Source organism: Cornus florida, unplaced genomic scaffold, assembly GCF_030987335.1.
Source record: "Cornus florida cultivar Cherokee Brave unplaced genomic scaffold, ASM3098733v1 CherokeeBrave_3.0.0_Hap2_Chr09, whole genome shotgun sequence".
Lineage (NCBI taxonomy): Eukaryota > Viridiplantae > Streptophyta > Magnoliopsida > Cornales > Cornaceae > Cornus > Cornus florida.
This window is the reverse complement of record NW_026775579.1, coordinates 94617577-94628025: the sequence shown is the minus strand read 5'-3', so window position 1 is coordinate 94628025 and position 10449 is coordinate 94617577. Positions and strand designations below refer to the sequence as shown.

At 35.2% G+C, this 10449-nt stretch overlaps 1 protein-coding gene and 1 long non-coding RNA gene across 3 annotated transcripts; one reads left to right on the top strand and one right to left on the bottom strand.

The window, feature by feature from the left end:
• Positions 1 to 1949: 1949 nt before the first annotated feature.
• LOC132275353 (receptor-like protein kinase ANXUR1) lies at positions 1950 to 5145 on the top strand. The gene has a single exon (XM_059776821.1). It carries the CDS (start codon positions 2280 to 2282, stop codon positions 4827 to 4829), a length of 2550 nt encoding a protein of 849 aa, XP_059632804.1. The 5' UTR covers positions 1950 to 2279; the 3' UTR covers positions 4830 to 5145.
• Positions 5146 to 5709: 564 nt separating this feature from the next.
• On the bottom strand, positions 5710 to 9219 carry LOC132275354 (uncharacterized). 2 transcript variants are annotated; one of them, XR_009470607.1, is made up of 3 exons: positions 9147 to 9219; positions 7009 to 8927; positions 5710 to 6343 (listed from the first exon to the last, which is right to left on the bottom strand). It is a non-coding gene; the product is annotated as an uncharacterized LOC132275354 (long non-coding RNA). The 2 variants fall into 2 exon arrangements; XR_009470606.1 differs by lacking the exon at positions 9147 to 9219 and having other exon boundaries at positions 7009 to 9140.
• Between the last annotated feature and the right edge of the window lie 1230 nt (positions 9220 to 10449).

The following is a 10449-nucleotide window of genomic DNA, read 5'->3' as shown; positions in this document are numbered from 1 at the left end:
TGAGTGTAAAAAAAATTAAAAATTATACTATTAACATACAAAACAGTGAAACATCGACTAAAAAATAAAAAAAAAGTAAAAAATAAAATCTCTACTTTTTTATCCACTTGATCAACTTAATGTAATAACACTAAGTTGATAATATAAAATAATATATTTGCATAACACTTCACCCATAAAAAAAATTAATATATTACAATTTAAATTATTGTATACCTCCCTAAATGCATGCTAAAGTCAATCTATTTTTCTCTCACCCTTTGTCACAAATTCTAATTAGTTGTAAACACATTCCAATTACTTATCTGTCATAATAAGTCGCACAATATATTTTTTCTAGTTCTACTATAATAACAAAAATTTATTGACTTAATGAGGAGATTCACAACAAAACATACTACTATTCTATAAAATTTCAGATTTCCTTTGTAAATTAGTTATTTTTCTTATTATTTTACTTAATAGTACAATTATTATACTATCATTATTTTTATTTTTTTAGAACTTACTTTTTATTGTTATAATTAATTATATTGATAAATATTAAATTTGGAAACTAAAAATAGTGATAGTAGTTTTGTATTAAAATAAAAGCATATAGATAGGTTTGAAATGTGACCATTAGATTCACTATAGAAAGTGCGGAAGAATTTTCTTACTCCATGGGGAGCAAGAGATCACTAATATATATATATATATATATATATATATATATATATATATATATATCAAAATCACCATAATTATGACAAAAAAAATTCAACCAGTTTGTTTTTTACACTTTAGAATTTTAATTCCTGACCTTCTACCTTAGGATAGATACCACTAAATTATATATATATATATATATATATATATATATATTTCTGTTGCGTGTGTGAAATTTAACCGTCTTTATATTGTGGTTGGTTTTTTTCAAAAAAAAAAAAAAAAAAAATTTATATTTCTGTTGCGTGTGTGAAATTTAACCGTCTTTATATTGTGGTTGGTTTTTTTCAAAAAAAAAAAAAAAAAATTATAAAGAGTATTGTTCTTGTTATTTGCAATTAATGATTTGAAGCCTAAAACTGATCCTTTAATTTTCAATTTGCTTCCTTTGTATTTCTCATTAATGAATAACATAGAAAAAAACCAAGTGCCAATCCTTTGCCAATTTTGGATTGTGAGTTTACGTACATAACTTGGGCCTACTTATCTCTTTCAATTTTGGATCTGGGCCATCAGTCACTGGGTCATCGACGGCTAGGACTGTTATGAATTGCAGGATGTTAGTGTTGGCCCACTTTTTCCAGCAACAATGATTCCGCAACAAGGTCCTGTGTACCACTAAAATGATGTCATTTTGACGTATTAACACAGAGTCCAAAGTTAGCCCATTGAAATTCTGAGTGGCCCGTTTTGAGTTGCGTTTCAAAACGGCATAGTTTGATGTACAAAATCCCTGACCTTGTGCGATCACGCACTCAACCATTGAATCAAGTGGTTATAAAGTGCTCACCCTTTGTCCTTGATTCAGTGACTGATGCACAAACTCATGTTCATAGTGTTAAGAGTTGCCCCCTATTCCTCCACGACTATAAAAATTAAAGGTTAACATGTTCTTCTCATGCCTAATGCTGAAGAAAGACTTATTTATTTTGTTTTTAGAGTGTGCTCGACTTCAAAAAATTAAGGAGAAAAAAAAATTGGTTCAATGTTTGAGTTTTTTTTCACTAATTTCAATTTTAAAATATTAATTTCATACCGTCCCTCAAAATATTGTCAAATGAAAATAAATAAAAAAATAAATGGTGGGAACATTGAAAATGCAAGGTTGGAGTGTAGGGATCACAACTTGTCTAATCAATGTGAAGTTACTATTTGGTAACAAGAGCTAAAGAAACGGCAGTTGGTGGCGCCATATTTAAAGGAAGCCCCAGTCGTTTCAAAACAACTAATAACTAATCCCATCAAAAACCCATTAACGTTACCGTTCTTCTCTAACCAACTTCTTACCTATGAAACACGAACACAAATGGACACCCAAATCTGGCTTCTTGGTTTTCCTCTGTTTCAACCTGTTCAATCAATGAATAATCGAGGTTAGTTTGAGAATCTCTGCATTTTAATGCACATGAAATATGGTTTAGATTAATGTATTTACTGAATTAGAACACCCACCTCCCAGGTGTACAGGAAAACAGACATTTTCTCTCATTTCCTCTTGGATCTGTTTTCCTGTAGGCCACATTTTTTCTCACTTTTTCTCAATTCCCTCAAACGGGTCTTTTCTTTTAGGTATGAACTTTGGTACCCATATCTTGTTTTTTATAATCTGCTTTTATTTCATCATAAACACTATCCATTCTTCATCAACCAACAGCTCTGAGTCCAATCCTGATTCCTTTGTTTTGACCTGTGGTGTCACGAGTGAGGCAAGAGACTCCGATGGCCGGAATTGGATTCCGGATTCCAAGTTCCTCTCTTCTGCGGATTCCATTCCGGCCAAAGCTAAATACCAAGATCCTTCATTGCCTTCCACAATTCCTTACATGAATGCCAGAATTTTCACATCTGAATTTACATACAAATTCCGCATTTCTCCCAAGACACGCCATTGGGTGAGACTCCATTTCTATCCATCTTCTTACAGCAAATTCGATCCCTCCATTGCTCTTTTCAATGTTAATATCAACGACTACACACTTCTCAGCAATTTCAGTGCCTCAATCACAGCCCAAGCCCTCACACAGGCTTATATCATCAGAGAATTCTCTGTCCCACCAATCCAATCTGATTCTCTCACTGTCACTTTCACCCCTTCCTCGCTGGACAATGATTCCTACGCTTTCATCAATGGCATTGAGATTATTTCCATGCCCGAAATTTTTCAATCAGTACCTATGGTTGGGTTTTCGGCACAGTTCATAGATGCAAATCACTCTGCATTGCAGACTATGTTTAGACTAAATGTTGGTGGGCAGTACATACCGGCAAACAATGATTCATCACTTAGCCGAACATGGTATGATGACTCGCCATATTTATACGGTGCAGCCTCTGGTGTCACCTCTGAAGCAGACAAGAATGTCACAATTCGGTATCCTGCCAATGTACCCAAGTACATTGCTCCTGCTGATGTGTACAGCACCGCGAGAACAATGGGTATTGATCCCCGAGTTAATCAGAACTACAACCTGACATGGGTATTCCAGGTTGATGCAAATTTTACATATGTTGTGAGATTCCATTTCTGCGACTACCAGGTTTCGAAGATTAACCAGAGGGTGTTCGATATTTTTATCAACAACCAGACAGCACAACAATCTGCTGATGTGATTGCGTGGGCAGGGTCAATGGGAGTGCCAGTGTACAAGGATTTTGCAACTCATGTCAACGACAAAAATGGGGAATTATGGGTGGCTCTTCACCCTTCTTTATCGATGAATCCTGAATTCTATGATGCAATTCTCAATGGATTGGAGATCTTCAAGATCAATGACACGGATGGGAACTTGGCGGGGCCAAACCCTGTGCCATCGCCAATGCTTCAAAAGGCCTTGTCTCGCGAAGAAGAGAGGTCTTTTGCGAAATCACAGTCCTACAGCAGAAGCGCCTTAATTGGTGGGATTGGAGGAGGGGTGGCTGGTGGTGCTCTAGTTCTTGCAATCATAGTTTTTGTCAAGCATAAAAAGCGCATAGACAATGGAAAGAAGTCCAGCATAGCTGGTTGGTTGCCACTCTATGGCAGCTCATACTCATCAGCACCTAAATCAAATGGCAGTAAAAGCCTTTCAACTCTAGGTGGAGCTCTCTGTCGACATTTTTCCTTGCCGGAGATAAAACTTGCAACTCAGAATTTCAATGAGTCCCAAGTTATTGGTGTTGGAGGATTCGGGAAAGTTTACAAAGGCATAGTTGATGGAGGGATTAAAGTTGCCATTAAGAGGTCAAACCCATCTTCAGAACAAGGAGTTCATGAGTTCCAAACTGAAATCGATTTGCTTTCGAAGCTGAGACATAGGCATTTGGTCTCTCTGATTGGTGCTTGCGAAGAAGAGCATGAGATGATTTTGGTTTATGATTACATGGCCAATGGAACTCTGAGAGAGCATCTCTATAACAGCAAAAAACCTCCTCTTTCTTGGAAACAAAGGTTGGAAATATGTATTGGTGCTGCCAGAGGCCTTCACTATCTTCACACTGGTGCAAAGTATACCATCATTCATAGGGATGTTAAAACTACAAACATCCTTTTGGATGATAAGTGGGTTGCAAAAGTTTCAGATTTCGGTCTCTCGAGAACAGGTGCTAGTCTGAACGAAACCCATGTTAGTACAATGGTGAAAGGTAGCTTCGGATATTTGGATCCAGAGTATTTTCGAAGGCAAAAATTGACAGACAAGTCTGATGTATATTCTTTCGGAGTAGTCCTTTTTGAGGTGTTATGTGGTAGGCCAGCGCTTAACTCAAGCCTTCCACATGAACAAGTTAGTCTTGCAGATTGGGCATTGAGCTGCCACAAGAAGGGAATTCTTGAGACAATCATTGATCCGTGTATCAGGGAAGAGATTAATTGCAATTGCTTGCAAAAGTTTGCAGAAGCAGCTGTGAATTGCTTGTCTGATCAAGGCATTGATAGGCCTTCGATGGGTGCTGTGCTTTGGAATCTTGAATTTGCACTCCAGTTGCAGCTCAATCCTGATCGACCTAACCTGGTGGCAGAACAGAAGGCAAATAATGCTTATGTTATGCATACAAAATTGTTAAGCATTGAAGAGGAGAGTGACAATGGTAAGGACAGCCCGGATGCAATCTTCTCGCTGATAGTAAATCCACAGGGAAGATGATTGTAAACATAATTCTTGGTTGTTATATTGTGTTGTGCTTCTTCAATTGGCTCTCAGTTGGCTTTCCCAGAAGCACAAAGGCTGTTAGACCTGATAGTAACTAGTAGTAAGGGATTCAGAATCTTCTTAGAGCTATATTCAACACTGCCTGGTATTAACTTACTAGTATCTGTACTTCCAATGCTATGCTTAGCTTTTGCTTCTTTCTTGGCATTGTTGTTTTATAGAAAATGTAGAGCAGATAGTTGAAGAAGCTTGATCGATTAGTTTGTGCTTTAAGCTTTAATATTTTGTTAAGTCCACTAGTTTATGCAAACATAAGATCATCTTTGGTATTTGCTTTTATCTATGCATTAAGTCTGAACATGCTTTAACTGTTGTCATGAATTGTGAACTTTGATGGTGACATAATAAGCAATTAATCACAAATAAGTTATCTCCCTGACATCAGTCTACAATATTACAAATACAATACTAGTAACAAACGAGCACCAAAGGTTGTAGTCTGCTATACTAACTAGGAAAAAAAGTAACAAATGAAAGTGGAATAAATTCACACACACACACCCTATATATAACGATCTGAGGTATTCAGTAATACCACAAAAGCAAGCAACTGGGACTGGAAAGGAAGACTCAGAAATTCAGAATGCAACAAATGACTTTTCTTGCCTATTTCTATTCATTCAAACAACTGTAAGGATGTATACAGAGAGTGCTGATGGATATGGAGAGAAAAAGAGGTGGATACTTGGCCAACAACTGATCAAGGTTTATAATCCCCATGGATTGAGTAACAAAACTAGTAGTAACACATTTTTCCACAAAAAGATAGCATATGCTATCATATGGAATAACAACCACAGGCCACACAAAACTCTACTTTGCAATTAAAGGATAGATAAAATGTACAAAAGTCTACAATATTTTTTACAGAAAGCCAAAAATAGAACTCCTAAACACACATATGGAGTACATAATTTCAAAACACAACCAATCTAGTTCATTTCACATCAAGAAGTTAATCCTGCAATTTGTTTATTATTTGATAAAATTAATTCTCTTACCTTTATAGTCCTCTTTTTACAGTTAATTTTCTTTTCCCTTTCCCACTTGGGTCCAGTCATGCACGGACTTATATATATATATAGACCCTCACATGTAGAGCCGATTAGAATAACATAACTCTTTGAGATAATATTTTTATTGGTCGAGTATTCTTTGGGGTGAGAAATAGTCTGGACAATTTTGAATGGGGCTTGGAATGATCATGTTTAAGAGGCACAACTGCCTCTTCAGACTCTATAGCTTTTAAGTTGTCCCAATTCACTGAACAATATGGTGCAAACCCTTCTTTACTTTTTCGAAGGGAAAAAAATGAGAAACTCAGATTAAAAAAAAATACCAATTGCTTGAGTAGAAGACTTGGAATGAACAAGTATTCATTTCAATTCAACTTGCCTTCTCCATGGGATCACATATCTTGGTCCACATCCACATGTTCTGAGCCATTCCTGCACATTATCAGTCGCACAATCAAGGTCAGTTGATTTACATTTTTGTTCTCTTGCAAGTTGCCTAATCATGGACTACACTCATGTTAGTGGCTAACCTATTGAATTGATTGTTTTTCAAATTCAGCTAATGGATATTCAAGCAAGATATGGAATACTGCTCTATATGTCAAAACCAAGCATTGTCGCCATTCAGCATATTCTGATCAAAAAAGAACCAGAACTATAAGCAAATCCAACTGGTTGCACAAGATTATTGGAATGTTTGGAAAAGGCTAGTTTAATGAAGAGCTAGAGACCTATGTACCAGTCCTTTTTGGAAAAGGGGTTATTAGGAATGTTAACAACTTAACACCCTCTAAATTTCTAGAATATCTAAAATAAGTCCTATAATAATATAAGTGATCACAATTCCTATAATCATACATAAAGATATATATTTTTTATAAGTATAATCATACATAAAGATATAGCAAACACTTGAACTAACCCTGAAGTGTTTTTTGCATATCATTGTATATATACAGACAGTTTGCTGCTACAAAAGTAAGACTTAATTGAGGGATAGTCATAAAAGGTTGCAGGTTGCAAAAGAATGCCAAAGTACTGAAGGATACTTCAAACTTCAAAGTATATATAAGTATATGCGATTTCTGAGCAATTACCTCTAGAAGATGCATGTCAATGAAGCTAACAGGCCGGCAGTAGATTTGGGTTGTAGGGTGAAGCCCACAAAGATGGCATGCTTAATGGTGATAGACTGCATTACATAGTGAAAATTTGCCCCTCTTGACTTATATGGAGATAATTTAAATTCCACTCCCCCCTGTGTGTGTGTGTGTATGACAGAGAGAGACAGAGAGACTTTTAAAGTTAGTCAATAAAAACTGCAGTAACATGGTCTCTCCTTGCCCTTAAATTGGGTAAATGAAGAGAACCCACTGCAAGTATCAGTTTCCAACTTAACAACATATTGTCCAAAGAATCTTCTCCTGGTGACAGGCCTTTTTTGGAGAGGAGACTCCTTCTGTACTTCTTTATTACAAAGGATTCATTTGGTACGCTTGCTCGCTTTCCGTCCTTAGAGAAATGTATTGTTGCAATCATCTTCTAGTTACCATCACAACAACCATGGCCTTAAAATCTCTCCTTTTTTATTCCCACCCCAATCGGCCGAAGCATAACTTGGACTTGTCAGCAGTCTCCTTGGTTTGATCCGCGTGCAAGGGACACTCTTTTGCACTTTCAATGGCAGTATGGGTGTCAATGGCACTGCAACCCCAGTTTCTCCTATTAAGTCACCCATGACTGTAAAACAATAATCACAAATTTCCAAATGGCTATCATATTATATGTTGGCAATACATGTGCATATTGTTCTAGCCAGCTAGTACTCTACTGAACGTATTTAATGCCACCATATATAAACGATGTTATGCCTTAGTATGAACTTCTGGGATGCACTCATACCTATTACCTATAGTAATACCAGATATTGTGAAGATGGATAAAGCAAAGCACAACCAAATACGGCAGCATCAAGCCAACGCAGGCTTATAGTTATCAGTACACAAGAAAGAGCCAAGTTCAAAGAAGTACAAAAAACCCCAAACTAAAAGGAAAATATAATTCTGCCAAAGTAATAGCATACAAAACAAATCATTTGAATTTATAGTATTTATAGTCTTCGTCCTCCTCACCCTCAATCTCAGCAATATTGCAGTATTGCACCTCATAAACAATACAGTCCTTCTGCACCTTGAGAGTTAATCAAGCAACAGATATAGTGATAGTGTACCAACAAAAGCAAGATACTCCATGTTAACTTGAGCTGGAGATTAATGTTATAAAATTAAATCATTACTATTAAACACGGACTACTAGTGGGCATTTTATCAAACATTTATCATGCTAAAACCACCTTAAACCTTTCTTTGCCCAAATTTATGCGGATGCATGACGTCCCGCACTCAACTCACTCAAGAACAAGAAAAAGTCTGTCAAAAACCCTAAAAATTCAAACAAGCATAAACCCAACCAACAAACAAAAGGAAAATTAAAATCACAATACCAATCCATCAAAAACATAGATCACATAATAGATGATGCTATATTGCTATGTAACTAAATGAGGAACAGAGTTAACAAGTACCACCACCATCGTAAACACTAACATAGACTAAAGTACCAAAAACAACCAAACATACATACACATTCCCTTCTTCCCTGCTACTGAAGAACATAAACCCTATGTTATATATATATATATATAGATATATATATATATATATATAGAGAGAGAGAGAGAGAGAGAGAGATAAAACTAGAACCTCCGAATCTATGGGTGGGAAGAACCACAGCTGGCTTCGCCATTTCGCAGCAATTGGAGGGTAGTTTCCTTACCCAAGTAATTGGTGTGGATGTCAGCTGCCATTAGAGACATGGCCTGAACCATCGTCGTGTTCGCGAGCTTCATCATCTTGTTGAGCGAAGCTTCATCCTCAGGGTAAGTATGAACTCGAACAATCCCCTTTGGAATGGAGCTGTCGGAATACACCACCTCACTCCTGAGCTTGTTGATCGCCTTCACCAACAGTTCAACCTTCTTTGTTACTTTCATTTTCACGCATATGAGAGGGATTCTTTTATAATTTCAGTTGGAAAATTTTTACTTATATAAAGGAATTTTTTTATAATTTTAAGGGGGTGATAATTTTAAAATTTTGTAGACATAAGTATAAAAATATATAAATTTAAAAGTATAAAATGTAATAATAAAAAATTTCGAGCAGATGGAACATACTGAGCTCGTTGTAGATCCGTGTCTGCGCTCACCAGTCCTCCTGCGTGTCGGTCACTCTCCTCTGTATGTCTCTCTAAACATAAAAACCCGCCAATAATCAGTACCCGTCTCTGTTTAAATAAAATTATAACTAATTAATCTTAGTTCTCTCAATTACGTACTACACGTTACACAACTATTGAAAGCTCGTTTTCCTTACGTATAAGTCAAGGGCTTTGTTTTGGGCTTCTCGTTATGGACCTCCTCCTGCTGTTACTATTTCATTTTAATATTTAAACCCTTTTAAGTTATGATTAATTTCAATGACACCTCCTGAAATATGAACAAATATTACATATATATATACCTTTCGAAAATTAATAATTTAAGCCTAAATTTACTTTTTCATCACTGACACCGTTAAAAATATACGAACAGACAATTTTACCCCTAATTTTTTAATACCTTTTATTCCAAAATATTAACTATTTAAAATAACCATCTTGCCCTCATTAATTACTCCCACCAATTTAACTCTCACCTTTTTCTCTCTCTTCACCGATCTTAAGAGGAGTGCTGTGCTATTCACAGTCGCAAAGAGAATATTACTTCAATTAAATTTGTTTCATGATAGAAAAAGAAAGAGAAAAATAATTTTAAAGGGTAATTTAGTCTTAAAAGTTGAAGTTTTATAATTTCAAATAAATAAGAAAAAAAAAGCATTAATTACAACTTTTATAGTTGAATTTTTATTTAATGTGGCGACTCTCCTCTGAATAACACTCCCAATTTTAAAATTAAGTTTCGAGAATACAAGCTTTTCATGGTAATGTATATCAACAATTTTCTCTCTCAATCAGCTTTTCATTCTCTACAGACTTATTAGCTTTTCTTTTTATTATCTGAATTTTACTTTTTGATCATAAGTTTGGTCAATTAATTTTTTATACATGCTCATGTTGAAGTTATGTTTCAAATTAATTTTTAGCAACTCTATATTTATGAAGGCTTTAAGTTTTGACTTTACTATTTACTTACGAAGACATAAAGTATTTTTTCTAACTCAAATGATCTTCACCTGATGCAATTAAATCAACTATATTAATATGTTATTTATGAGTTAAGTTTAAAGTTATATTAAATACTTTATTTAATTATGTCTCTTATATTTTACTATAAATAGTATGGCATACGAAGCCTAGAAATCACACACTCTCAATTCAAGTAAGAGAGAAAAAGAAATTTGAAACAAAAAAAAAAATGTTTTCAAACTATTGAGTTTGAGTGTGTAAGTTTCACATTTTCTGTTGATCAGACGGAGATA

Bases quoted from the DNA above. Each gene is read 5' to 3' on its own strand.
- LOC132275353 (XM_059776821.1), top strand. From the start codon at position 2,280: ATGAACTTTGGTACCCATATCTTGTTTTTTATAATCTGCTTTTATTTC.